Source organism: Spinacia oleracea, chromosome 3 (genome assembly GCF_020520425.1).
Source record: "Spinacia oleracea cultivar Varoflay chromosome 3, BTI_SOV_V1, whole genome shotgun sequence".
NCBI classification, from domain to species: domain Eukaryota; kingdom Viridiplantae; phylum Streptophyta; class Magnoliopsida; order Caryophyllales; family Amaranthaceae; genus Spinacia; species Spinacia oleracea.
The window spans coordinates 37899744-37923232 of record NC_079489.1 but is presented as its reverse complement, the minus strand read 5'-3'; the positions used below and the strand labels follow the sequence as shown (position 1 = coordinate 37923232).

At 36.9% G+C, this 23489-nt stretch overlaps 3 protein-coding genes and 1 long non-coding RNA gene across 7 annotated transcripts; 2 read left to right on the top strand and 2 right to left on the bottom strand.

Annotated features, from left to right (window-relative positions):
* The first annotated feature begins 2294 nt into the window (after positions 1-2294).
* On the top strand, positions 2295-3553 carry LOC110792813 (tyrosine-sulfated glycopeptide receptor 1-like). Its single transcript, XM_056840173.1, has one exon. The coding sequence runs from the start codon at positions 2677-2679 to the stop codon at positions 3460-3462; it is 786 nt and encodes a 261-aa protein (XP_056696151.1). The 5' UTR covers positions 2295-2676; the 3' UTR covers positions 3463-3553.
* A 3386-nt stretch (positions 3554-6939) lies between these two features.
* Positions 6940-9449, bottom strand: LOC110792820 (polygalacturonase inhibitor 2-like). 2 transcript variants are annotated; one of them, XM_056840172.1, is made up of 3 exons: positions 9293-9389; positions 8785-9257; positions 6940-7572 (listed from the first exon to the last, which is right to left on the bottom strand). In XM_056840172.1, exons 1-3 carry the CDS (start codon positions 9356-9358, stop codon positions 7110-7112), a joined length of 1002 nt encoding a protein of 333 aa, XP_056696150.1. In that variant the 5' UTR covers positions 9359-9389; the 3' UTR covers positions 6940-7109. The 2 variants fall into 2 exon arrangements, with proteins under 2 accessions (XP_056696150.1, XP_021853331.2); XM_021997639.2 differs by having other exon boundaries at positions 8785-9449.
* A 310-nt stretch (positions 9450-9759) lies between these two features.
* Positions 9760-10902, bottom strand: LOC110792808 (polygalacturonase inhibitor 1). Its single transcript, XM_021997631.2, has 2 exons — positions 10371-10902; positions 9760-10225 (listed from the first exon to the last, which is right to left on the bottom strand). The coding sequence occupies exons 1-2, from the start codon at positions 10892-10894 to the stop codon at positions 9769-9771; spliced, it is 981 nt and encodes a 326-aa protein (XP_021853323.1). The 5' UTR covers positions 10895-10902; the 3' UTR covers positions 9760-9768.
* Positions 10903-15722: 4820 nt separating this feature from the next.
* LOC110780709 (uncharacterized) lies at positions 15723-23190 on the top strand. Of its 3 annotated transcripts, XR_008930344.1 has the most exons (7): positions 15728-15873; positions 16146-16332; positions 16890-17055; positions 19172-19239; positions 19935-20088; positions 21089-21229; positions 23001-23190. It is a non-coding gene; the product is annotated as an uncharacterized lncRNA (long non-coding RNA). The 3 variants fall into 3 exon arrangements; XR_008930343.1 differs by lacking the exon at positions 23001-23190 and having other exon boundaries at positions 21089-21379; XR_008930345.1 differs by lacking the exons at positions 16146-16332; positions 23001-23190 and having other exon boundaries at positions 15723-15873; positions 21089-21379.
* The last annotated feature ends 299 nt before the right edge of the window (positions 23191-23489 follow it).

Sequence of the window (23489 nt, the reverse complement as noted above, 5' to 3'; positions counted from 1 at the left end):
TTGGTCGAATTTGGTGGTTGATTTTGGGTTGAATTTGTGAGTATTTATGGGTTGAAATTGTTCGCATTTCTGGGTTGGATTTGGGTTGAATTTTGCTCGATTTTTGGTTGAATTTATTCGATTTTCTGGGTTGAATTTGTTCAAATTGGGTTGAATTTGTTGTTCAATTTTCTGGGTTAAATTTTCTCGGTTTTCTGGGTTTAATTTGGGTTGAACTTGTTCGTATTTCCGGGTTTAATTGGGTTGAATTCTGGGTTTATTTTTTAAAATTTTTTATTCGATTTTCTGGGTTTGATTTTGGTTGAATTTGGGTTGAATTCTCGGTTGATTTTGGTTGAATTTGGGTTGATTGCTATTGAATTTTTTGGGGGTTTTTGGTTGGATTTTCTTGATCTTTTTGTTGATTTTTCTGGTACGAATTTTCTGCAATTTTGTGGTTCGATTTTTCTGGTTCGAATTTAATCCTTTTTTGTTTGTTATTAATAATAAAATTTCTCCCATTTATCTTATTTATTTAATATTTTCTCTCTCCTTACCTTATTTTAAATATATAATCTCTTACACCCAATCATTATTCTTACACCCAATCATTGATCATATCCCAATAACAAACCAAGATTCAGTTTTCTTAAACCACACCCAACATTCTTTAGGGGAAGAAGAAAAGGGAATGGAGGGAGTAGAACCCAAAATTCAATAGTAACCAACAATTTAACTTTAGCCATTATACCAAATTACCCAACACACAAAATATATACTCAACCAGACATTTCCTCCTTCCTATTTTCTCTCCTCATCGCCACCTCTTGTTTGATCACCCTTTCTCTCGCAGCTGAACGCTGCCACCTAAATGACAAAATTGCCCTTCTTGAAATTAAAGCCCATTTAGGTCCAAACACTACTTTTTTCTCCTCATGGAAGCCCGACACCGATTGTTGCAAGAATTGGATCAACGTTGGGTGTCATAACCAAACCAACCGGGTTTACTACCTAACCATTGGTCAGAATAACGAGCTTGTTGGGCAGATTCCTCCTATTTTAGGGCAACTTACGGGTCTTGAAGTCCTTTACTTGAACGATATGCTCGGTTTGACTGGATCTATTCCCTCATCTATTTCAAACCTTGTCAACTTGCAAGAAGTTAATATTTTTCGAACTAACATAACCGGTTCAATCCCACGATTCTTAAGTAAATTAACAATTCTTGACGATTCACCGGTCCAATCCCATCTTCTCTTTCTCGTATCCCCAATCTCCAGCAACTCAACCTATCTAAAAACCGGCTCACTGGTTCAATTCCAGAGAGTTTCGGTTCTTTTAAGAATCTAGCCTTACAAGTGAACGAGAATAACCTCTCCGGTCTAATCCCAAACGCGTTAAGCGAAGCCGGATTCAGTTGGCTAGACCTTTCAATTTTCAAACAACTCGTTCACCGGGGACGCTTCCTTTTTATTTAGAAATAACAAGTTGTTTTTGATATACTTGAAGAACAATGCATTCTCATTTGACTTTTCAAATGTGATATTTAACTCAGGGTTACAAGGCCTTGACGTTAGCCATAACATGATACATGGTTCCCTCCCAAGACAACTCTCTCAGCTACCTTTGCAGGCTTTTAATGTCAGCTACAACCAGCTTTGTGGGTCGGTACCGCCCGGAAAATGGCTCACTCGATTCAGGGCCGACTCTTTCGATCATAACAAGTGTCTTTGTGCAATTCAGCCTAATTGTCAAGATATTCTTTAATTACTTACTAGTATTTCCTTTTGCATTATGGTTATATACCAAGTATTACCTTTGTAATGTGTATAATTTGTCTTTGATATTATATAATCCATTCAAGGGGTGTTTACTCCATAATTTTGGTTTTTCTTCCATTATTTAATACTCATGGCCTAAAATATCATACTTGCATGGTTCAAGATCTTAGCTGTCTTACATTAAATTGTACTACAATACGTGAACAAAAGGTACCAAATCTATACAACAGTAAGAGTTAGAATTTGAAATGGAAACTACTTTCTTTCTTTTAATTTACTAGGATCCAGATGATGTTTTCTCGTTCATAGGAAGAACTCCACTGAATTCTCAACAGTTATATCATCTAACTCATGATGAGCTTGATTATGAGTAACATTGCCATTCATTTGGCACTAAGGGCCTATTTTCAGAATCTGGATTGGCACTTGCTACAGTAACACTTGCTGCATCTAACTACATGCTCTTCATCCTTTCTCTAATATGGAGTAGCATCTAGTGTCCCACTGGTTACTATCCAAAAAACAAGAAACTAACAAAATCAAATTAACCTTCCCAAGAGGAAAAGAGAGTCGGGCAAGAAATAAAAGAACATAAAATAAATTACCTCTAGTACCCGCCTGTCACTTCTTTGGTCCCCAAGAAGTTGTTGGTGATCAAAATTTGGACCTCTATAGATAGCATTACCTGCCCTGCCCTCTCATCATCACTGAATGACGGGGGTAAATTAAAATCTACAAACTCATAATAGTAGATATGATTAATGAATATCACAGCTAAGTCAATATATGCAATCAAAAGAAAAAGATGCACATGTGTATTTGCATGCATTTTCGTGATTCTGGTGAACTGGATAATGTCCAAGAGAAGGATCCTTCCAAGAGGTGACAAATTGACAATGATAAGTTTGAAACAGAAATGGGTTACTCCAGCTCTCGAGAAGTTGGGAAAGACACCAGTCTAGTAATGGTTTTCAAGCTACACCGTACCTTTGAGATCAAGGATCTGACCATACTGGACATACTGAAAGCAACCAACAATTTCAACCAAGAAAACATAATTGGCTATCGAGGCTTTCGTTTGGGTTATAAAGCAACCTTAAACAATGGAGCAAAGCTTGCTATCAAAAATCTTTCAGGAGATATGTGTATGATAGAACGAGAATCCAAAGCAGAGGTGGAAGTTTTATCAAAGGCCCAACACGAAAAAATGGTTTCTCTGCTGGGATATTGTGTCCACGATGGTCTTCGGCTACTGATGTACTCTAACTCTTATATGCATAATGGAAGCCTTGACTACTGGTTGCATGAGAACCCTAATGGCTCATCCCAACTTGATTGGCCGTTGCGGTTGAAAATAGATCTTGGAGCAGGTAGCATGCACCAAATCTATGAACCACACATTGTGCACCGTGATATAAAGTCGAGTAACATTATCCTTAATGAGAACTTTGAAGCACATATTGCTGATTTTGGATTATCCAGGCTCATTCTCCCTTATGCAACTCATGTTACAACCGAGCTTGTTGGAACACGTACTGGGGTACATTCCACCAGAGTATGGGTAGCCACGCTAAGGGGCAACGTATACAGTTTCGGGCTTGTAATTCTTGAACTACTTACAGGAAAGAGGCCTATGGAGGTATCCAAATCAAAGGCATCAAGGAAAATAGTTGTATGGGTGAAGCAATTGAAAAACGAATGAAGAAATATTTGATTTTGTACTGAGAGGCAAAGGATATGAACAAGAGATGTTATAGGTAACACCAACTATCATGAAAGTTGTTGATCAGCTCAAGGATGTAAGATCCTCTCCGCAGACACCTTGGTCCGATTAAGATTGCCCTGTAAAAATGAGATAATAGTCCTTAGTGCATTGTAATCGACCAGAAACTTCGGGTTCTATTACATTTGAGTGTTACGAAAGATTTTTGCTTCACTTGATCGAGATGCATACTGGCTGGTTGTGCCAGAAGCCAGAAATCTCTTGTACAAACTACAAAATCTCTTTCTTGTGATTATAAATTGTATACAATAAGAAACTCTCAGACACATTGTTCAAATCCAGGCTACATTATGTAGAGAAATAAATGAGTTTTTCAGGTAATCCTTAGAAAAGGTTTACTTGTCATTAGTTAATTGCCTAAATATATTTATGCATATATACCTTCACAATATAAGTTTCTCGGGTCAAGATATTTTTTAACAGGAAAATTTTCGATGGAGCCAAAGATTTATTTGTTCTTTTGGCCGTGGGATGTAATTGACTAAATCAAAATGGCACTTATAACCTCTTTGCTTTCTTTTCATGAAGTAGAAGATGGTCCTCCGTTGTCATCCCGTTATCGTTTTTGGGTCAATTGGCCGGAAACAACCTCTTTGCAATTGCAGGGGTAAGGTTGGGTACGTCCGAACCCCCCTAATTACCCCGCTTCTTGCGGGAGCCTCTACGGGGAAATGGGCTAATGATAATGATAATGATAATGATGAAAATAAAATGAAAGTATCCCCACATGATACATCTTAGAAAGTTTTAAGCAGATTATAAGGATTGAATCACAGAAAATTTTGAGCAGATTATAAGAAAGCAGAATTACATGCTTCAAGTTTGAGTACGCTCTGCTGGACCAAAAACGGCAAAATCTCACACAATCAACAGAGCATGCTACCTTTCTCTTTTCACGTGTAAACTACTGAAATATCTTCTGTCAACTGGATAAGTAGCTGAAACAGCTTGAACCAAAAATAGAACTGAGTATAAACTTTAGAACTTTAGGAGCACAAACAATTTTAAAAAGTTCTATGAAGCTCCAATATTCAAGCTAAGAGAGCATATCCATATTTTGGTTGTTTCCTATAGTGCAGGTAGACTATGCCATAAATGTCGGCAACGATGAGCATCAAAGCCAGTTATCCCTCTGACTTGGAGAACTATACCGAAAGAATCAACCTAACTGTAACCAAGGCCAAAGTGAAATCAGAGGCAGAGATTTGAACCCAGAGTCAAAGATACTGGATACCCCTTACAAAACCTTAAAAGCATTTGCCTTTTGAATTTCACCGAGATTCATATCATGCAAGGCCTGTCAAACTGGATAATGAGCTTATTTAAAATTTACTTAAAAGAACTTTGGATAAAAACCTTAAGACTCAAAGTATTTCAAGTTGAGAGGAACTAAAAAGAGAATACTTGAAGTGAAAGTTCAGGAAAAGGCAAGATACCATGGACCTTCAGATTAAGATTAAAAGAGATGCTATACCAAAAGGATAGCATTTCAAAATATTTGGAAAAGTCATTCAAGGTAATGACAAGATTGATAAAGGCATTGTTACATATCCATGTTGGGTGCTTAGAAGTTATGTAAAAGGATAGACCTCCATCATATTACATGATTGGTTTTTACTGTTGTCTCATTCCCTTATCTCCAATCAGAGGTCTCATTCTGTTCTCTCCCTCCCCCCCCCCCCCCCCCCCCCCTCTTTCTTTATGTGTATGTATGTTTTACTATGTTCATATAAGAACACAACCCCCTGTACTTGTATATCTGTGTGTTCGCTAAATGTAACTTTTTCACTGATGTAACTTCTCATCTCTGGCCTAGGTAGCAATTATCTAACAATAGGTAGCAATTATCTCTAAATTTAGCAAGTATAGATAATTGCTACCTATTGTTAGATGTTCGGTTCAACTCGGTCCCATTACCCGTTCGAATTCTCACTTAGGTCAATCCGGTTCAGCTTTACAAGGGGAAGGGATAAGGGGAATCGAACTTGTGACCTCAAAGTCACAAGGAGAAACTCCAACGAACTACATGCACCAAGTACAACTTGTATACTTCTATGTGTGAAATTGATAATAATTAAAAGAAATATTAGAAACAGATCTAGAAAATTCGTCCCTAAACTAAGGACGAATTTAAGATTTCGTCTCTAAATTCGAGACGAATTTAAAATTCCGTCTCTAATTTAAAGAAATTGCTAAAACTTATTAGGGACGGATTATAAAATTGCGTTTCTAATTTAGATCTAACTTTATACGAAGAGTCTAGGAAAAATTGCTCGTGGACTTTACGTTTCGAAATTGCTAAAACACATTAGGGTCGGATTTTGAAATTCGTCCCTAACTTAGAGACGGATTTTGAAATTAGTCCCTAACTTAGAGACAGATTTTGAAATCCGTCCCTAACTTAGAGACGGATTTATAAATCCCTCGATAAAAATAGCGACAGATTTAGAATATCCGTCTCTAAATAAATTTAGAGACGGATGATGAGTATTTCGTCTCTATATTCGAAACGGTTATAAACCCGTCGCTATAAATCCGTCTCTATACGAGGTTTTTTTTGTAGTGATTTGCCTGTTTCTTCTTCTCAAGATACTGACCTTGAAATCTTAAAAGCAATTGAAAATCATGAAAGTAGAACGCCTACAATTGAGGAGACATAAAAAGTTAACCTTTCTGACAATAGTGCTCCAAAAGTAGTATAGATAGGTTTAACTCTAGCTTAGGAAGATCGGGCTAATCAAATCAAGCTACTCACCGAGTACATAGACGTCTTCGTATGGTCCTATCATTTTACGCCAAGGGTTGAACCAATCATCGGGTATCATACAATTCCCCTAATTCTAGGTTCAAATCCAATCAAGCAGAAACTTCGTCTAATGAAACCGAATGTTTCTCTCAAGATTAGAGAGGAAGTCTCCAAGCAGTTGGAGGCCGATTTAGCAGAGAAGCCAAGTACCTGGACTGGATTTCCAATGTCGTTGAAATCCCTAGGAAAGATGCTAAATTGCGAATATGCGTTGACTACAGACATCATAATAGGGCTAATCCTAAACCCTTAAGATGGATTTCCACTTTCACACGTCGATAAAACTTCAAATCATGTGTTACTCTCATTCATGGACGGGTATGCAGGCTACAACCAATTCCCATGGGAGACACAAACATGGATAAAACAACCTTCATCGGTTAGTAGGGTACGTATTACTACACAACTATGCCGTTCAGACTAAAGAACGTTGGGGCTATCCATCACAGGACAGCCACAACCATCATGAGCGGCATGATCCACAAGCAAATCGAAGTGTATGTGGATAATATGATGGTTAAATCCAGCGATCGCCAAGTACTCACTAGCCTCCACGCTTGCCGGCCCAAAAGTGCAAAGTACACAAATAGTGAACGCAGCAACAAGAAAAGAATTAAACTACCATGTCTGAACATTGATAACCGAATTTTAACTCATTAGTTAGAATTTCGACAGTTATTACCAATAAGGGCTACAAACATAAACATAAATATAAACACGACCCATTACTCGAACTTCCATTTGCCACGAGTTGACCCGATTACTTGCAAGCGGGTAAAGGAACACCACAAAGACATTTGTTGTGGGAAAAGAGGGCAGAGCTGAACATCTTTAACCGTCGGCCAGTAGGGATCTTACCACATAAATTGTTATAGCTCACATCAATAGACTGCAACGACAATTGGCCGAGCTGTTTTGGAAGGGATCCATATATCTTGTTGTGGGCAATATTAAGACCAACTAGACCTTGGGGCAAGTCCACATTGCTAAAATCAAACTTGAACTTATTATTGCTTAATGAAATATTATAGAGAAAATCACTCCCAAACAAGAAAGATGCGTCTCCTGAGAGATGGTTGTTCGACAGGTCTAGTGTTTGGATCTTTGCCGCACCCAATGCTTTCGGAATCGGACCGGATAATTGGTTATCGTATAGTTTGAGACTAGTGAGATTAGATTTGAATGATCCAAAGGTCGCTGGAACTGGACCAGTTAGATTGTTCCTGAATGTAGTGTACACCAAGGGTAGTATGAGTATGAGTATGGTACTGTAAATAATTCTTGGAGAATTTTAAATGACAACATTAATATATTTGTTCTAGGTACTTGTGTAGCACAAGCACTTACTTTTAGTTGCAAAGTTTATACTTTTGGGACGTTTATTTTTTATTGCAACCTTATTATTGTTGACAACTTTACCCATTCTTATTTACCAAACTTACATCACCCATATTCAATAACCCTTATTTATACTTGTCCACTAGCGTTGAAAAATTTAAGTTGAAAACTAAAGGTTACAAGTAAAAGAAATCATAGGAATCACTTTTTACTTGTACTGTCTGGCCCGACTCTAAGGCAGGGTATTTTTAATAATTGGGTATTTTTTTTAATACAGTTAAAGAAAAATGTGTCAAAATTTTTTAGGGGGTGAGGGGTGTTGAATTTTTCTTTAACTATATTAAAAAAATACCCCATTAATTTTAAAAATCGTAGGAATCACTGTTTACTTGTACACTCTGTGCCGGCAAAAGCCGAGCAAATATTTCAGGATGAATGGGGTAATAAATATTTAAAAGTAAGAAAGACAAGGAATAAATGATAAAGATCCTTTAAAACAAGGAATAAACGATAAAATATTATAAGTAAAGTATTTGGTGTAAGAAAAATATAATAATGTGATGGGAAATGTTTTCATAAATAGAAAAATGTATCAATCATTACAATACGACCAATAGAGAAAAGTGCATCAATTATTTATATACGGAGAAAGTAATTATAGGTGGGGGCACCTTTGTACTTTAAAAACTCGACGGTCTTTTACTCTTCTATTTATTTTCGGGGTGATAAATATCGCAAGTTAAATGTTGTCGCAATCTTACATTTTGGAGTTTAATTAATACATATAAACATCACGTAGGCAATGCATAATCATAATATTTTTACTGTGAAAATATGTAAATAACGTAGTCAATATAAAAAAGTAAACAAATTAGAAAATATTAATATTTTCCTAACTTTTTTTAAAACATGTATAATAGATTGTATAAGTTAAATATTTTAGTTTCCAATTTAAATCATGACACATAAACATGTCATGTCATCATTATGACACCGCTTAAATATATCATGTTGCGACTTTTATCATTTTCGTTACTTATGAAAGAAATTGAAAAGTTTGGCAAAAAAAAATTACTAGAATTGAAAAAAGAAGGTACCCGGAGAGCTCGAGATAAACGAGCTTTGAAGGGAGGGACAAAGACGAGGGAATGGAGCCAGAGAACTTGTTAGAGACCAGAAAAAGTTGCTGTAGGCTTTTAAGATGTCCAAATACATCAGGAATTGGTCCATCCATGTTATTGGAGGTGATCTCAAATATTTGTAGCCTGGTGAGCTTGGCGATGGTGGAAGGAATAGACCCGGTCAAGTTAGGAAGGTTCCACAACCTTAAAGCTTGTAGGTAACGCAGGTCACCAACGGCGGGTGAAAGCCGCCCAACAACGTCATCTGCGTCATTAATTATAAACATGACCACCCGACCGTTTTCGTCACAAACGGTGTTAGACCAGAAGCAGCAGTCAGTTTCCGGGTTCCAATTGGAAAAGGTAGAAGCGTTGTTATTATTCATATCAGCTTTAATTTCTAGAAGGGCTTTCTTGTCTTTTGGGTGGCATACAAATGAGCATTCTGAATTCACCAAAAAAAAAAAACAAATGAGCATTCTGAGATGTGGAAGGATAAGAGAAGACTCACAAGTAGCACAACTATAGACATTTCTTGAGCTCTTTTCATATTTGGCTTTCATTATTAGGATCTATCCAATGTGTCTGTTTATATGCAATTTTTCCTAAATCATGGTCAACAATAGTACACAGCCAGGCAACAATATACACAAGGAAACATATACTTCCTACATTATGCAATTGTATTCATATATGACATCACTATTACGTGGATGTCAATCAGCCAATTAGTAACTAATGCTAAACTCATGTTAAAATTAATTAAATTAAGGTAAATTTGTCAAAAAATAACTTACAAAATTGACATTTTGTAAAAAACTACCATATTAAAGGTATGTTGTAATTATCTATCTTTTAAAAAAATATTTGTTGTAACGTACTACATTTTCTTGGATTATAACATTGATTCAAGCTAGATTCCGCGTTTGACTCTACTAATTGTATCTCACGTAAAATCAATCACGGAATTTTCATTAAAAAGTTCATAATTCGGAAAAAGTAATATCTTTCAACATAATTTTTTTTCAAACGGCGGCCAGTGGGGATGATACCACATAGTTGGTTATGGCTTACATCAATTGACTCCAACGGGAGTTGACCCAGTCGTTTCGGAAGTGATCCATGTATCATATTGTGAGATATGTCAAGATCCCTTAGACCTTGGGGTAAGTCCACATTACTAAAATCAAACTTAAATTTGTTGTTTCTTAGCGAGATTTCTGTGATTAGTTTATCTTTTCCAAATAGGAAAGACGCATCTCCTGTGAGCTGGTTCTTCTCCACATCTAGCCTTCTTATATTTGCCCTACCCAATGACTTTGGAATTGGACCGGACAACTTATTGTCAAATAGTTGGAGACCTATTAATGACTTGAATGACCCAAAGCTCGCTGGAATTGAGCCTGTTAACTTGTTCCTGAAAACATTTGAAAACAAAATGTAAAAGAGGAAATAAGTTGCGTTAGTCAACACCTATATCCAGGTGTACCCCGAAGAGTACCAAAGAATTGACAACAATAATAAGGTGGTAATGATAAAAACAACTGAGTTTGATAACGTACGCAAAGAGATCGAGTTCAACGAGCTTGGGAAGGAGGGACAAAGATGAAGGGATAGAGCCAGAGAACTTGTTAGAGCAGAGAGTAATTTGCTCAAGGTTTTTAAGATATCCAATAGAATGAGGGATTGGCCCATACATGTTGTTAGAGTTGAATTCCAACACTTGGAGCTTAGTTAGGTTGGCAATTGTGGGTGGAATTGGCCCCGTCAAGTTAGGGAGGTACAAAAACCTTAGGGATATTAAGTAGGGTAAGTAGCCAACAGCATGTGGAAGCCGCCCAACAACGTCGTCAGCATTGTTCACCACAAGAAAGTTCACCCGACCATGGTCGTTACACCCGACGTTAAACCACCTACAGCAGTCGGTTTTTGGGTCCCAATCGGAGAAGGGAGATGCATTGTTACCCAAACCAGCTTTAATTTGTAGAAGGGCTTTTTTATCATATGGATGACATACATTTGTGCATTCTGAGAGATTGAGGAAGGATAAGAAGAGGAAAGTCACTAGTAGCACAACTAAAGACATTTTTTGAGTTAAGATTTATGCAATGCGTTTATTTATGCACTTATATGGTCACTTGATGTATACAGAGTAGAGACCACAATAAAAGAATCCAAAGGCAAAATTGTTAAAAGTAGTGCATGTGATCAATTTGCACCACTAGTTAAGACCATTGAGGTCCCAATCATTATTGAGGTCTTATTGAGGGCGACATTTGGTTTGGGTCGACAGTAACTAAGCAAAAGAGTAAAGAAAGCAAGAAAAGAGAGATGAAACAAGGAGTTGTGACATGGAAAACCCATGAATAGGGAGAAAAACCGCAGGTGGCAATGAGGCCACCAATCCACTATAATCCCTGAGAATAATCTAAGTGAAAAGAACAAGTGTTTGCGATAATAAGAGTACAATTATTGTTAATAATTGCTAGCTAGAATGTTAGAAAGAGGAAAAGTGCTTGAATTCTTGAGAGAACTTGTGTTTGATGCAGCGCCAATTGGGGCCTTTTATAGTATTAGGGAAACGGTTCTGTTCGTTGGGAGTATCCCGAGGAAATAGGAGTCGATTGAGGAGTTAACTCCTCCACGTCTCCCGCTTGTATCTTGTGGTTTACTTAGTCGCTTGTTACCGCTTTGATCCGATTAACCCTTTGGGCGGCGCTGTGGTTTGGACTTTGGCCCATGCTCCTGACCTACTTCCTGTCGTATGCTCTCCATCATCGGTCGCTTTTATCTACTCACGACCATTCCAGGCTACACGTCGAGACATGTAGACACAACAATACCTGGCAACACAACATGATCGTACGACGAGCAATTAAGACGTCAGTGCAAAAAGAGGGATAATAATTTGCCCCCAATCGTGATTTTGCGGAAACAAGTAGAGCACAGTTACAATTTCAAAATTTAAAAGGAAAACCGTCCAACTGCTTGGAGTTTGGTAACTGCAATAATTAAACGCAATAAATAGCAAAAGAGAGACATGAAATATTTCCACAAAAGCACTCGAAACACTAGTAGAAAATTGTTCATTTGCGTCACTAGATTTGCGTCGCACTTATAAACACGTGACACAATTTTTAAATAGCTTTAATTTTTGTTGCAGTTTAAGTTTGATCGACACAAATGACTGTTTGTCTTGAAGAATAAGTCATTTGTGTCGCAGATTTATAAAAATGAGACACAATAGTATTTAAATTTGTGTCGCGGTTTTATAAATCACCGACGCAAATGACTGCTCCAATATCATAAAGTATATTGCGTTGCAGTTTTTTAATTGTGCGACTCAATTGACACCATTTCTTAAACTTAATTAATTTCCTCCCCCAAGGAGGGTGTCTTCTATCGTCGCCTCCCTCTATACATCGCTTTCTCTCTAATCCTCTTTTTTCCACATCTCCACTCTATCCCTCTTCTAATCGAAGGCTCCAACACCTTTTTCTCTCTCTCTCTCCTCCAATACTTTCATCAATGAAAATCCAAGTTGTCCGACGCAGCGAAGAAGGCAACATCTAGAAACGGTAAGAACGATTTGCAATTTCGGTGAAGGAAGGGGAAATAAGCCGAGCGTGTTGGTTCTAGATCTCCAGTTAACCTTGTCGCCTTGTTACTGAGATATTTTCTCTCTCCTACCTTAATTTCGAACTTTATCTGATTTTGGCCCTTTCTTATATTACATATATTGATTTTAGTGAATCTAGGGTTTTAGCTGTTTTGTTATGGTTTTGTTTAAAGTTTGATTAATACTGGTTGATTTAAAATTGTTTGAGTTTGAGATTTTGAATCCCTTGTTTATGTTCAATCTAGTTTCAGCCAATCTACCACTTCAGTTGCGATCTTAAAATCAGAATTAGAATAATTATAGTTTTTAGTTTTCTCTTCCCTCGATTCTATTAATTTTTTCTCCTGTTCACGTTAATTTTATTTTGTTTCAAGGTCACCTCTTTTATATTTTTAGCTTTTGAATGTTTGTGTTATTCTTGTGAAATTATTGTTTTTGTTGGTACTTTTTTTGGGATTTGTTTTGCGTTTTTTGGGAGATATTGAACCGCTACTTGAGCCTCTGTGTTTCTATGTTTATTTTTTCATTGAGTATGATATTGATTGTTTCTAAATGTTTTCTTCTGGAAATGAAACGTTCTGCTTTTTTGTTGTTAATTAGTTTGTTGTTATGTAATTTGGAGTTGATTTTCATATCCTTTCAGTAGCTTGTGTAGAAACGAGATGGGGTCAATTCATACCCAGACCAAAAACCAACGGTAAGCCTTGTTTTGGACGTGGTAAAACCTGTAGTCTGTGCAAAACTGAAAGAATTTGGGCATAACGGTATGATATCTTGACAGGTGATTTTATGCCCATATAAAAAGATAATCCTTTGTTGGTTTTATGGCCCAGGGGTGGTGCTTCAGAAGGAAATTTGTCCTTCACCCAAAGGGCATTAAGTCTAATACCAAGGTTTAGATTAATTACGAACAATTAATTCAGTGAGATCAAGTGATCGGAACAGCCAGCTGGAGCAATGCTTCCGATCAGTGAGTTCTGATCTATATTAGACTCATAGCTTACTCTTGACTGAACCTATAAGGTCACACCAATGACATGTAACAGATCACCGGATTAAATGAATCGGAAATTCATTTATTAGCTTTTCGGGAATTAGTTCAGAAAAACATAATATACGATACGACCTTGCATCGGAATCGTATATCGTATCGCGAATATTCGTAAGCTAGGCGAAACGAATAATCGTATCGTACGATGGTGATTCGTCGTATACGATACGATAAATAATAGTCGTAAGGCGTTAGTCGGAATTACGAGCCGCAACGGAGTTGCCGGCCCATCGAGCTAAGCGCGCATGCGAGCAAGGCCCAACGAGCCAGCAAGCTTGCGCGCGGCAAAGCAAGCCAACCCGCGGCACGAGTTTGCGCGCACAAGGGACTGCAGTGCAGCGAGCATAGCAAGCGAGGCCCACAGCCCATCGCCGTTGCTCGGCTGTTGTGGGCTTCGGCCTGCTGCTGGGCTTGCGTGGCTGTGAGGCTTCGACGAGTGTGAGTGCGTGGCCGGTCAAGGCCTTGTGCTTTGGCCGGTTACACATAATATAAGCTAGGTTATATTCCACTCTCTCAAGTGAGTTTTTCCAACCCTAAACCTAATTCAGAAATTTACGTAGTTTCAGTTTTGCTCTCTACACAAAACGGCTCTTCCCAAAAAGCAAACACTCTTGAATATTGTCTAAGCTACGATTATCAAGACGGATCTGAACGTGTCGGTGAACCAAATAGAGGAACGACAATTGGAGTTCTTTGTTTGTGTTCGTTGATACTAAACTCGGGAAAACACGCTTCGAATGTAAGTTTTCTTAATCTGTGGGAAAATTTGTCAGAAAAGACCTTTTAAAACACAAAAATTGTGACAAAGGACCTTTTAAAAAAAAAGTTGTGACATAGGACCTAAAATCAAGTTTTTGTTGTGAATTGGGACCAACATCCATTTTCCGGTGGTCAACTCAATTTTCCGGCGTTGACCCGCGCGTGCGTGGCACGTGACTTTAAAAATGATTTTTTTTCCAGATTTTCCTCCACTTTTCCAATTTTCCCGCCATTAACTACCTAAAAAAACCGCTCGTCTTCATACACAATTACACACTAGTCAAGTAGTTACCCATTTCTATCACATTCTCTATTCAAAGGAAATTGCAGAGACCACATTAAATTGGTTAATTAATCAAGAACGAAATTGGTTTCCTGGTCTACTGATTCTCCAATCTGAATCATATGATGGAATCTCATTTACCCTTAAACCAGTCAAAGGATGCTTGCTCACTTGTAAGTTGTAACCCAATACAAGTATGCTTTTTTAGTCCCCATTTCATGATGTCTTCATCCTCATAAACACCGGCCTGCTCAAACAAAAACTTATAAGATCTCAAGTTCAAAGAGCCGATATTAAGCAACATTCGGTGTATCAGGTTAAATACCTGCGGTCTGCTTTCTTTCAAGTCATTTAAGATATACTGATATACTTAAGGATGCTGATAAAAGGAGATACGCCAATGCCAAATCCTAACTTTCAAGATGATCAAATTGGATATGAACCCTAACTTCCAAGATGAAGAAATTGGACGAATTGGAGCAAACAAATTGGGGATTTTACTCTTACCAAGTACGAATAGCAACGAATTGAAAGGGGGAAGCAGTGTTTTTTTAAGCAACATACCACGAAATCACGAATTGATAAACCTTAGCAAGAAGATAAAGAACCATTCAACAGAGAAATTAGGGAGAGAGAGGTTTTTTTTAAGGCTTTTTTTAAGGTAGTTAGGGAGAGAAACCAGAGGGAAAATCTGGGGAAAAAAAAAAAAAACTCATTTTTTTAAAGTCACGTGCCACGCATGCACGGGTCAACGCCGGAGAAACTTAGTTGACCATTGGAAAATGAGTGTTGGTCCCAATTCACAACAAAAAATCGATTTTAGGTCATATGTCACAACTTTTTTTTTAAAAGGTCCTTTGTCACAATTTTTGTGTTTTAAAAGGTCATTTCTGACCAATTTTCCTAATCTGTGCTTTATACATGTTTCCTGGCTTTGGGGATGTTCTGCACATGTTATATGTTTTTAACTGTATTCCCCTACAGTGGTATCATGAGCCTTATGTATTTAAAGCATTTTTAGCATGATTATATGTTTTTGTATGTTGGCGAATTTTCTTATATTTTTCGTAAATTTTTCGAATGTTCACTAGAGGAAAAATCCTTATAGGTGGCTCATCAAAAGTTGCCCTTATACAACAAGAGCCACCTTTGAGAAAAAAAAAATTAATTTTCTTTTTTTTAAAAAACCAAAATTTGGAAATCAGTTTCACAAGCGCAGCTTTAACGTAATCAAACACAAACTCTCATTTTGTCATTTTCCGTATTCAGCTCGGGCTAAATGTTGCCTCTCCTCCACCTCCGACGGTGAGCCCGAGCAGGAGCAAAAGCCGTAATCCGGCGACCGGCGGCAAGGTAGTGTCTCATCTCTTTCTTCTCTCTTACACACGTACCTCACTTGCACCTATCCATCTTCCTTTTTCTTATAATTTCCTGATTCCTCTGCAATTGTTTTGTTAATCGCAATTCAATTGCATAAACCTAATTTTGCAATTGCAGTTTTTTTGATTTCCTTCAACAAAACAATATGGGTTTTCTTATTGCTCAATTTTATGATCTGGGTACCTTTTGCTTTTGAGAAAACCTGTCTTATTATTCTTTTTATGTGGCTCAATAATGTTTCAAAGGCTTATTTGAGGAATTTGAGGGATTTTTTCTGTGAAATTATTGTCATCTCCCTGCTCCTTCTCGTACCGGCGAGCTCTCATCTCCCTCCTCCTTCTCCACCGGCGACCTCTCATCTCTTGGAGTCAATGGAGGTTTTTCCAAGCAACTGGACATTGTTCTTGAGATTTAAATTTCCACCGAATTCTGGTATAATTCTCTTGTTCTTAATCCTTGTTTGGTGTGGATTGTTCTTCGGATGTTGCAATGTGGTATTTGTTGGTATTTGTAGAAATTTGCAAATGTAGAAATTCTGATAATTATTGCCATTTTTGTTGGGGTTTGTTTTTGAATGGTTTAGACGATTCATGGTGATCCGAATTCGAGAATTTGCAAATAAAATGAACAGGGTTCTCTTTGGTTTCATATGTTGGGCTGTGCATCGTAAAGGCCGATAAGTAGCTCCTTGGTTTTATATGTTTTCTGCTTTGTATTTAAATTGTGTTTTTGAGGAGATACTCATATACCTTGTTGCTCTCGACTTCAGAGACCTGTTCAGGTCCTTAACATTATTGTCAAACAGTTGACCTGTATGTCCTTTCTACTTCTTGTCTATCTTTCCTTTTCCTCTCTGTTGCTTTGACATTGCCACCTGTGTCCCGGTAACAATTTTGCAGCTTACTGTACTGACGATACTGTTCCATTCAAAATTTGCTACAAATATTTGCAAGCTGGTTAAAAGTCCACTTAATGTTTTGTACTTTCAGGGAAAAGAATTTGGAAACCAGGGATTTCCTTGAAGCAGCCAAGGAGTGTGTCAGCATTTGCCATTCGAAAGGAGTTCCTATCTTGAAAAATAACAGAGTTGATGTAGCTCTGGCTTCTGATGCGGATGGCGTGCATGTTGGCCAGTCTGACATGCCAGTATCTCTTGTACGTTCACTGTCAAATTAAAGTTTTACTTCCCTATTGTGTTGTGTTTGTTTGATCCTTTGTCTGTTTAATTTCAATTTTCTCAATTGTCCAACCAATTTCTGATCAAATTTCAATATGGTTCACATGTTGGAGAGATACAAGTGGATTTGGCTAAATTAATAGATTAGCATCATGTATGGATACAGGATTGTAGAAGGTCTAGACATGTGCAAAGGTTAATTATAACCAATGAAGACTTTTAGACCGGTTGCTAATTCATTTTCAGTTCATTAATAATTTGGATTCAGTAATTCATCTAATATAATCAGATCTGCCTCTCTCAGTTTTAATAGAGCTTCTTAATACTCGTGGATACCTACAACTTTGAGGACCTTGTTTGCCGCATATCTCATTGAAGGAAATAATGCCCTTGGTCCAAGTATGCATTCTATGTTAAGTCTAATAAATGCGGTTCAGTATTAATTAACAAGTTAATAATTCAGTGAGATCAAGTGAGCTGAATGCCTAGCTAGAGGCCGCTTCAGTTCAAGTGGAATTAATGATATTAATCCACAGCTTACTCTTGACTGAACCCGTAGGGTCACACAAATAGTACGTAAACGGATCAAGTATTTAATGGCATTAGATACTCCATCTATGGATATTCGGAATCGACGGATCTTGGTTTCAGTGGAAGCTGAGATCGTCACAGGCAAGAAATGAATACTCCGGAAACGATGATATTGCCGGAAACGGAAATATGGATCGTATCGGAAATATAAATATTATCCAAGTCGTAGATGTTGCCGGAAACGGAAACATGGTACGTATCGGAAAATATTATCGGAAATGGAAATATTGCCAGAATCGGAAATATTGCCGGAAACGGAAATATTGTCAGAATCGGAAATATTATCGGAATCGGAAAATAATTCCGGAAACGGAAATATTAAATATTTGTTCGAAACGGAAATTGATTCCGGAATCGGAAATATTAAATATTGTTCGTATCGGAAATGAATTCCGGAATCGGGAATTTAATCGGAAGCGTATCGTACGAATTAGCATCGGACGAGGCCCGCTAGACGAAGGCCCAGCACGAAGCCAGGTCGTCGCCCAGCGAGCCAACGCACACCAGCGCACGCCAAGCCTCGACCAGGCCCAGCGCAAGGCCAGGCCCAGCCAAGGCCTTGGGCGCGCGCGCGGAGCGCAGCAATGGGCCGAGCGCTGTGCGACTAGCGTGGGGCCGCAAGGCTTGCGCGGGTGTACGGTGCTCGTGCATTGCTTGTGCGGGAATCCTGAAGCAATCAGGATTCGAAGTGTGATTAAATCCTAAAACTATTAGATAATGATTATTTAATTAGAGTCCTAGTAGGGTTATAATTAAATAAATTAGTATCCTAATAGGATTCCAAAACCCTTTCCATAACTCTATAAATAAGTGCCTAGGGTCACATATTTTCGTAGATTATTCAAGTATTCAAAGTGAGTTTTTGAGAGAAAATTCAGACACATTTCTTACCTAAGAGTGCCGAAAATCTTTAGTACCTTAAGGGCGATTCTAGTTGGTCAATCTTAAGGCGGATCCGGACGTGCTGTGGACTATCTACGGAGGGACGACACTTGGAGTCCTAAAGACTTGTTCTTGTTCGGTTCGGGCGCAGCTAGGGAAGGCACGCAACAAAGAGTATGCATCTAAACTATGCTATATGATTATGTGTAAATAATATGTATTCCTGGCTAAATGGTTTTTCCGCATGATTTATGAATTGTCATATGTATCATAACCTAACACTCATATAGATGATACATCATACATACTGTTGTTTATCTTCCATCTGTGCTCTTTGTATCTATTGTTTGTATGTGGTCAATAAAGTGACATTATTATCCTTAATATCCTAAATTGTTGACTGTCTGAGCGGTTGATTACCCGTTGCTGAGTTGTCAATAGAGGAAGTCAACTGAAAAGTTCTAGGAATATACTATCAGATATGTGTCCTAAAATCCATGTGCTTCTCTTTTTATACCTGTTATCTAATCTGCCTACAGTTTCATACTCTAATTGGTACCTGTGAAGAACTTTAAAATTGGTATTTTGGTTGAAAAATACTAATATATGAAATCTATTCAGGTGATCGACTTGCATATTTCGTTGGTGCAAATTTCACGCCTCATGTGATCACTGTAAATGCAGGGGAGGTATGTTTTAATACGCCCAGTTAAATTTTCTTGTTAATTAATGTTTAATTATTTTGGTTAATTTGTGAATTTGAGTATCTTTTTGCCCAATTGTTTGAATTGTTAATGATGATTTTTATTTCAAATTCCTAATGTATGATAAGATTATGTCAAATCTTGACTATCCAAAATTTATGAGACTATAGTCAGACTTTGAATTATTGCCGTTTGTTCTTGATTAAGCTACACATTTTGGCTTGCAAATGTTAATTAGATATTTGTTTCTTTTATGGGAAATGTTTGTTTGCAGTTGTATGAATTCAGATAGATGTTTGTATCTGTCTTCTTTACTTACTGGTCAGCTTAGAGTCATTGATATAGTTTCAGTGAGTGTCTTAGCACTTACATACGTGAATCTGTTCGCTCTAAATGCTGATGCATTTAGTTTCATTGGTATAATTTATCGTTGTTGGTGATCCATAGTGTCTGTAATTGGTGAGCCATAGAATTTAATTTGTTCTTTCCTTATAATTTATCGAGTATGTTTTGTGATTTTTTGAACTTTAAATTGTGGATTGGAAGTTGAATTCGGGCTTTGAATTTGATGTGTTATTGAATCTTATTATTGATACCTTGGGGTTTTTTAGTGCATAATTCATAATTACAAATGACAAAAAGTAAAATAATTTCATGTTTCATGAACTAATGTGATGCAGTGGATACATGGCACCTGAATACGTAACAGCGGGACATATTTCAGTGAAGTCTGATATTTTCAGCTACGGTGTCATGCTTTTATAGATTGTGAGTGGTTTGAGGAATAGTTACTCAGATCCAGATATCAGTCAGGACGAGAATCTTCTACATTATGTAAGTTGAAATCTTATGTTGATCCACTTTTCCTCTTGTACTACGTAGCTTTGCTGTTATGTTTAGCTCCATTTCCTGAAGTTGTTCAATTCTCCTCTGGCATTAAACCTTAACCCGATGTTCGTTGTCACTTAATTATATACAACTCCTTAATTATTCGAGTATGTATGTTACCTATTTCAGTACTGCGTGCATCAGAATTCTCCATGCTACCCATACTTTGCTACAAAGTATAATAGAATAGAATAGTACCCAATCATGATTAAGTTAAGAAAGAAGTGCAACCAGAAAACAGCAAAATTGCAAGTCATACATGCATGTTTCAAATGCCAAGGATAATATATAGGTGTCATATATTACTAACAAAACAAAATCAAAATTCATATGTGACCATAAACATCACCAAATACCAGTAGTATTAATACTACTTCTGCTAATGCTACTGTGGATAATGCTCTCGATCTCCCTGTCACTCTATTTCATGGTATTAAATAATTAGGGTCAAATTGGAATATTTTGATGATTATTGGAATTAATATAGAATTAATTCTGGGGCCTATGAATATTTGATATCAAGCCTCAACTCCCAAGTACCATAACCAAGTTTAAAGTAATCAGGTGATGGAATCTGTTGGATATCTAGCAAGCGGATTATAACGGCTGTTATTGCATTTGCTGTGTCATGCCACCTTTTGGTTATTTATTACTTGCCAGTTGCCACGTAACTGTCGTCTGACTAGAACAGGTGTTTTGCATCCACGATCCCTGCTTGAAAAGACTTATGATCTTTTCATACTAGGTATAATAGTGTGATCATGTCCTGATTGTTTCGCTGTGGTCGTGGGACTTTTTTGTTTATGTATGCCTTGTCTGATGCAGCTGCTCGATTTGTGACTGTCCATTTATATCAATTTAGTTATAATTGGATAATTATTTGTGAGGTGTTTTCCATGCCGGATTCAGTTTTCAGCTCTCCTAATTACATGCCTTTTCCCTGCAGCAATCAGGTTTTGACGTCTTCGCGAGCAGATAGTAGCCGAAACAATCCCATTGGCTACTGCACAGCTGCACTGTCTACCCTCAATTCTTATTGGTCAGTTTCCTTAACAGTTTAGGACCTTACAGAAAAAAGAAGGCCATGGTAAGACTGTAAATACAAGCCAATTTTTGGCTATTTTTGTAATTCATTTCCTATAACTAGTTATTCTTGCTGCTACACCAGGATTGAATAAAATCAGCAGCTCAATTTTTTTAGAATATCCAAAGTCATTTGCGTCGCACATTACCTTAATCTTATGACTAATCATATGACTAATCATATAAATCATGATTAGGCATGCATAACGAACTTGAAATGAGTCTTATAATCATATGACTAATCATATAAATCATGAAAACGTTTAGAATATGGAAATAGGTTCGTTTGTTGGTAATTGGGATCGAAAATGCCATTTATGGCCATAAATGACCTATATCGACTCAAATGACCCTTAGGCGTGCATAACGAACTTGAAATGAGTCTTATAATTATATAACTAATCATATAAATCATGAAAAAGGTTTAGAATGTGGATATAAGTTCGTTTGTTGGTAGTTGGGATCGAAAATGCCATTTTTGGCCATAAATGACCTATATCGACCCAAATGACCCTTAGCCGTGCATAACGAACTTGAAATGAATCTTATAATCATATGATTAATCATATAAATAATGAAAAACGTTTAGAATATGGAAATAGGTTCGTTTGTTGGTAGTTGGGTTCGAAAATGCCATTTTTGGCCGTAAATGAACTATATCGACCTAAATGACCCATAGGCGTGCATAACGAACTTAAAATGAGTCTTATAAACATATAACTAATCATATGAATCATGAAAAATGTTTAGAATATGGAAATAGGTTCGTTTGTTGGTAGTTGGGATTGAAAATGTCATTTTTGGCCATAAATGACATATATCGACCCAAATGACTCTTAGGCGTGCATAACGAACTTGAAATGAGTCTTATAAACATATAACTAATCATATGAATCATGAAAAATGGTTAGAATGTGGAAAGTGGTTCGTTTGTTGGTAGTTGGGATCGAAAATTTCATTTTTGGCCATAAATGACCTATAACGACCCAAAAGACCCATAGGCGTGCACAACGAACTTAAAATGAGTCTTATAAACATATAACTAATCATATGAATCATTAAAAAAGGTTTCCAATTTGAATATAAGTTCGTTTGTTGGTAGTTGTGATCGAAAATGCCATTTTTGGCCATAAATGACCTATATTGACTCAAATGACCCATAGGCGTGCATAAAGAACATGAAATGAGTCTTATAATCATATAACTAATCATATGAATCATGAAAAAAGGTTAGAATGTGAAAATAGGTTTGTTTGTTGGTAGTTGGTTTCGAAAATGACATTTTTGGCCATAAATGACCTATATCGACCCAAATGACCCTTAGGCTTGCATAACGAACTTGAAATGAGTTTCATAAACATATAACTAATCATATGAATCATGAAAAAGGGTTAGAATGTGGAAATAGTTCGTTTGTTGGTAGTTGGGATCGAAAATGCCATTTTTGGCCATAAATGACCTATATCGACCCAAATGAACCATAAGCGTGCATAACGAACTTGAAATGAGTCTTATAAACATATAACTAATCATATAAATCATGAAAAATATTTAGAAAGTGTACTTAGGTTCATTTTTTGATATTTGGGATCGAAAATTCCATTTTTGGCCAAATATGATCTATATCGTGCTAAGTGAGCCTTAGATGTGCATAAAGAACTTGAAATGAATCTTAGTACACTCAGAAAGTTGTTTTCGCGACCAATATAATTTCTGTTTTCGCATATGAAACTTAATTTAATTTATTGGTTTGCATGTACGTTGTTCTTTTAAAGGTTTCCACAACATCAAGGGAGAGGCCCTTCACCAAAGAGGAGTTGGATGAAGTTCGAGACAAGTGGGCTACTTACTTCAACGATTGTGAATTACCCTCAGTGTAATAATTAGAGCAGGCTTGTAGTTATCCGTGACTTTTACATTATTTTGTTATTTATCGATTTAATTAATTGCATTTGAATTAATTCGAAAATATTATTGGAAATTTGAAATTTATATCATTTTTGAGGAATGTCAAGATGACGTTTGGTGAAACAGTATTCTATAAATTATATGCAGAATTTTATATTGCAAAATATCAAGAATTATATTGCAGATTTTTTTTTTTTTTAAAAAAAAAAAATCAAAAGTTGCCCTTGTTTGCAACAAGAGCAACTTATGTGAAGCTTATAAGTTGCCCTTGTTTCAAACAAGAGCAACTTATGTGAAGCTTATAAGTTGCCCTTGTATGCAACAAGGGCAACTTATAAGTTTCACAGAAGTTGCCC

What these genes read in the sequence shown, in the direction of transcription:
- LOC110792808 (XM_021997631.2), bottom strand. Translation starts at nt 10,894, where the DNA reads ATGTCTTTAGTTGTGCTACTAGTGACTTTCCTCTTCTTATCCTTCCTC. An exon ending in GTTGAACTCGATCTCTTTGC is followed by an intron (nt 10,226 to 10,370) that starts GTACGTTATCAA and finishes AAATGTTTTCAG; the next exon opens with GAACAAGTTAACAGGCTCAA.
- LOC110792813 (XM_056840173.1), top strand. Translation starts at nt 2,677, where the DNA reads ATGGGTTACTCCAGCTCTCGAGAAGTTGGGAAAGACACCAGTCTAGTA.
- LOC110792820 (XM_021997639.2), bottom strand. Translation starts at nt 9,371, where the DNA reads ATGAAAGCCAAATATGAAAAGAGCTCAAGAAATGTCTATAGTTGTGCT. An exon ending in GTTTATCTCGAGCTCTCCGG is followed by an intron (nt 7,573 to 8,784) that starts GTACCTTCTTTT and finishes CACTACATTCAG; the next exon opens with GAACAATCTAACTGGTCCAG.